Source organism: Contarinia nasturtii, unplaced genomic scaffold (genome assembly GCF_009176525.2).
Source record: "Contarinia nasturtii isolate CC-2019 unplaced genomic scaffold, AAFC_CNas_1.1 Cnas_scaffold_3953, whole genome shotgun sequence".
Classification (NCBI taxonomy): domain Eukaryota; kingdom Metazoa; phylum Arthropoda; class Insecta; order Diptera; family Cecidomyiidae; genus Contarinia; species Contarinia nasturtii.
Window position 1 is genome coordinate 1 of NW_022201249.1, and position 4,172 is coordinate 4,172.

Sequence of the window (4,172 nt, forward strand, 5' to 3'; positions counted from 1 at the left end):
CTGATTGTACGAATGCTTACACAATTACGAAAGGCCGGATTAGATACCAGTGTCAAGAAAATATTTGATACTCCCTCGTTAGCCGCACTAGCTGAAACTATTGGCAAATACCAGACAGTCAGTATTCCACACAATCTGATTACGGTCGATAGCACTGTTATTACTCCAGAAATATTGCCGCTTATTGATCTATCGCAGGAAGAAATTGATGTGCTGGTCGAAGTGGTGCCTGGTGGTTTAACCAATATTCAAGATATTTATGGACTAGCACCATTGCAGCAAGGCATCTTATTTCACCATGTGATGGTCGAACAAGGTGATCCGTACTTAATAAAGAGTCATTTTCAATTTAGTGATCGTGCTACACTTGATAACTATGGAATTGCGCTGCAACGAGTGATTGAACGGCATGATATTCTGCGTACTGCCTTCATTTGGGAAGGACTCAGTGAACCGGCACAAGTAGTTCTGCATCGAGTTCCTTCGATACTCACCAAAGTTTCATTGGATGATATAGATGACCAGAACAATTGTCTAGAACAATTAAATGATCGGTTCAACCCACGTCACTTCCGACTAGATTTAAAACAAGCACCACTGTTGCGTGTGTTTGCTGCTCAAACGTCTAAAGGAGATTGGATAGCGTTGCAGCTGATGCATCACATAATTGGTGACCATGTCACCCTACAGAGAGTGCATGCAGAAGTGCAAGCCATCATCAATGGGCAGAGTTATCAGTTGGCCACACCCACACCATTCCGCTGTGTAGTGGCTCAAGCTCGTCTAGGTGTTAGCCAAGGCGAACATACTCACTTCTTCAGTGAAATGCTTGCTGACATCGATACACCAACCCTACCTTTTGGTCTGAGCGACGTTCATGATGATGGGACTGAGATCGATGAAGCGCATTTGAAGTTACCACAGGAGCTTAATAATCAGTTACGGGCGCATGCACGTCATTTCCGTGTCAGCTTGGCCAGTCTTTGTCATTTGGCCTGGGCACAGGTACTTGCCCGAGCCAGCGGAAATGAAACAGTGGTATTTGGTACTGTGCTACTTGGTCGATTACAGTCCGGAGAAGAAAATGACAGTATGATAGGGTTATTGATAAACACGCTACCTTTACGGCTGGATATCGATGATACTACAGTCGAATACGCTGTACGCAACACTCATTCGCGTTTGAGTGATTTACTGTCTCACGAATATGCATCATTGGCGTTAGCGCAACGCTGTAGTGGAGTGCCATCTTCATTACCTCTTTTCAACTCATTGCTAAACTATCGCCATAAATCTCAGACTGAGTATGCCATCGACACACTCGCTGGAGTGAATATTGTCGGAAGTGAAGGGCGAACAAATTACCCAATAACTTTGTCGGTGGACGACGACAACAATACACTGAGTCTCATGGCTAGTATTGTGTCGCCGTTGTCAGCATCAAGGATTTGTGGTTATATGCAACAAGCACTGGTCTCACTTTCCAATGCACTAACACTCACACCACAGATACCTGTATGCACATTGACTGTGATGCCACTAGAGGAACGAGAGATGCTGTTGAATACATGGAACCAGACGACAGTTAATTATCCACCTGTTCGTTGCCTTCACGAGCTATTTGAAGAACAAGTAATGCGCGACGGACATACAATTGCCGTGGAGTGCAAGGGAGAAACCTTGAGCTATGCCGAACTCAATGCTCAAGCAAATAGATTGGCTCACTGCCTGATTGCCAAAGGTGTTAGGCCAGATGACCGCATCGCACTTTGTGTTAAGCGTAGCACGAAAATGGTTGCTGCCCTTCTCGGAATTCTAAAAGCCGGTGGTGCCAATGTACCGCTCGATCTGGCCTACTCCAGTCAACGGCTAACGAATATTTTGAATGACGTCAATCCAATGTGTGTATTAGCAGATAGCAGTGGCCAGAAAGCACTTGGTATCCATCAGGTGCCAGTGCTAGGCTTAGATAAAGTATTTCTTGATGGCCTTTCGGTCGATAATCCGGATCCGAACAAACTGGGGCTCACTTCTTCTCATTTAGCGTATGTGATATATACATCCGGTTCGACTGGAATACCGAAAGGAGTGATGATCGAACACAGGAATATAACAAATCTCCTTTACTGGAGTCAAGAAGCGTTCACAGCCGAAGACTTAGAACATACCTTGTTTTCAACATCTATTGCTTTTGATGTATCCGTTTTCGAGTGTTTTGCGCCATTGTCTGTGGGAAAAATGATACATATTGTCGAGGATGCACTCGCGATTACACATAATCCGTCAAATATATCCCTATTTAATACAGTGCCTTCTGCAATGACGGCTATATTAAATGCTGGAACTTTACCATCTTCGCTCCATAACCTAAATTTGGCAGGCGAACCATTAAATTCTAACTTAATCGAACGTATTTTTACCCAAACGCAAATTGCAACACTATCGAATCTTTATGGCCCATCTGAAGCGACAACTTATTCAACTTGGCACAAGTATAAACGAGGTGATGTGAGAATTGAAACGATAGGGCGGCCCATTGCCAATACCCGCATTTATGTGCTGGATTCACATAGTGAGCCAGTGCCGTTGGGAGCCGAAGGAGAACTATATATAAGCGGTGCTGGTGTAGCTCGTGGCTATCTCAATAGAACTGAACTTACAGCTGAACGATTTCTACCTGATCCATTCAGTGAAAATCCAATGGCACGAATGTACCGAACCGGTGATCGAGCCCGTTATATGCCTGACGGTAATTTAGTCTATATAGGTCGCACTGATCAACAGATAAAAATACGCGGTTTTCGAATCGAACCTGGTGAAATCGAAGCCCGCCTCAATGAGCATCATCTGATACATGAAGCTGTGGTTTTATCATGGAAAAATCAGCCTGATTCTGATGCCCAATTAGTCGCCTATGTAGTGGCAGAGGCAGACACATCGTTGGCTCAGAATCTACGCAATTATCTAGCATCCTTGCTACCTGATTACATGGTGCCGGTGGCTTATGTTTTTCTATCGTCTTTACCACTAACACCCATTGGCAAACTAGACCGACGTGCACTGCCAGCTCCAGATGATAAGGCATTCGTCCGTCAATCATATGAGGCACCGCAAAGCGTAATGGAACAAAAATTAGCAACAATTTGGAGTGATCTGCTGGATATTGATCGCATTAGCCGACATGATAATTTCTTTGCGTTAGGTGGCCATTCTTTGCTGATTGTACGAATGCTTTCAGAATTGCGGAATATCGGATTGGATACCAGTGTCAGGGAAATATTTGATACTCCCTCGTTAGCCGCACTAGCTGAGACTATTGGCAAATACCAGACATTCAGTATTCCACCCAATCTGATTACCAAAGACATCACGATGATTACTCCAGACGTGTTGCCACTTATCGATCTATCTCAGACAGAGATTGATACATTGGTCAAAGAAGTGACGGGCGGTATAGCTAATATACAAGATATTTACGGGTTGGCACCTTTGCAGCAAGGGATTTTGTTTCATCATTTGCTCACCGAACAAGCCGATCCGTACTTAATGATGAGTAGTTTCAAAATTAGTGATCGAGTGGTACTGAATCGTTATGCATTCGCTTTACAACAAGTAATTGAACGACACGATATATTACGCACCGCTTTTATATGGGAAGGTCTCAGTGAACCGGCACAAATCGTCTTGCATCGAGTTCCATTCTTACTCACCGAAGTCACGCTGGACGATACCAAGTCAGTACTAGAGCAGCTTACACATCGCTACAATTCTAGTCAATATCGAATGGATCTCAAACGTGCACCGCTATTGCGCCTGATAGCTACACCAACGTGTGGAGGGAACTGGATTGTATTGCAATTGATGCACCATATAATTGGTGACTACTTTACTATACAGAAACTAAATGCAGAAGTGCAAGCCATTATCAATGGACAGAGTGAACAGTTGACCACACCCACACCATTCCGCCATGTAGTGGCTCAAGCTCGTTTAGGAGTTAGCCAAGCCAAACACATGCAGTTTTTTAGAGAAATGCTTTCGGATATTGATAAACCAACCCTACCATTTGGTCTGAGCGACGTTCATGACAACGGAATTGAGATCGATCATGAGCAATTGAAGCTATCACAGGAGCTGAATAATCATTTGCGAGCACTTGCACGTCATTTCCG

At 44.1% G+C, this 4,172-nt stretch overlaps 1 protein-coding gene across 1 annotated transcript; it reads left to right on the top strand.

Annotated features, from left to right (window-relative positions):
- Window positions 1–12: 12 nt before the first annotated feature.
- LOC116350245 (linear gramicidin synthase subunit D-like) lies at window positions 13–4,162 on the top strand (the record flags this gene model as incomplete). Its single annotated transcript, XM_031781987.1, has 1 exon — window positions 13–4,162. A coding segment is annotated over exon 1 (4,150 nt), but the record flags the coding sequence as incomplete, so codon positions are not given.
- Between the last annotated feature and the right edge of the window lie 10 nt (window positions 4,163–4,172).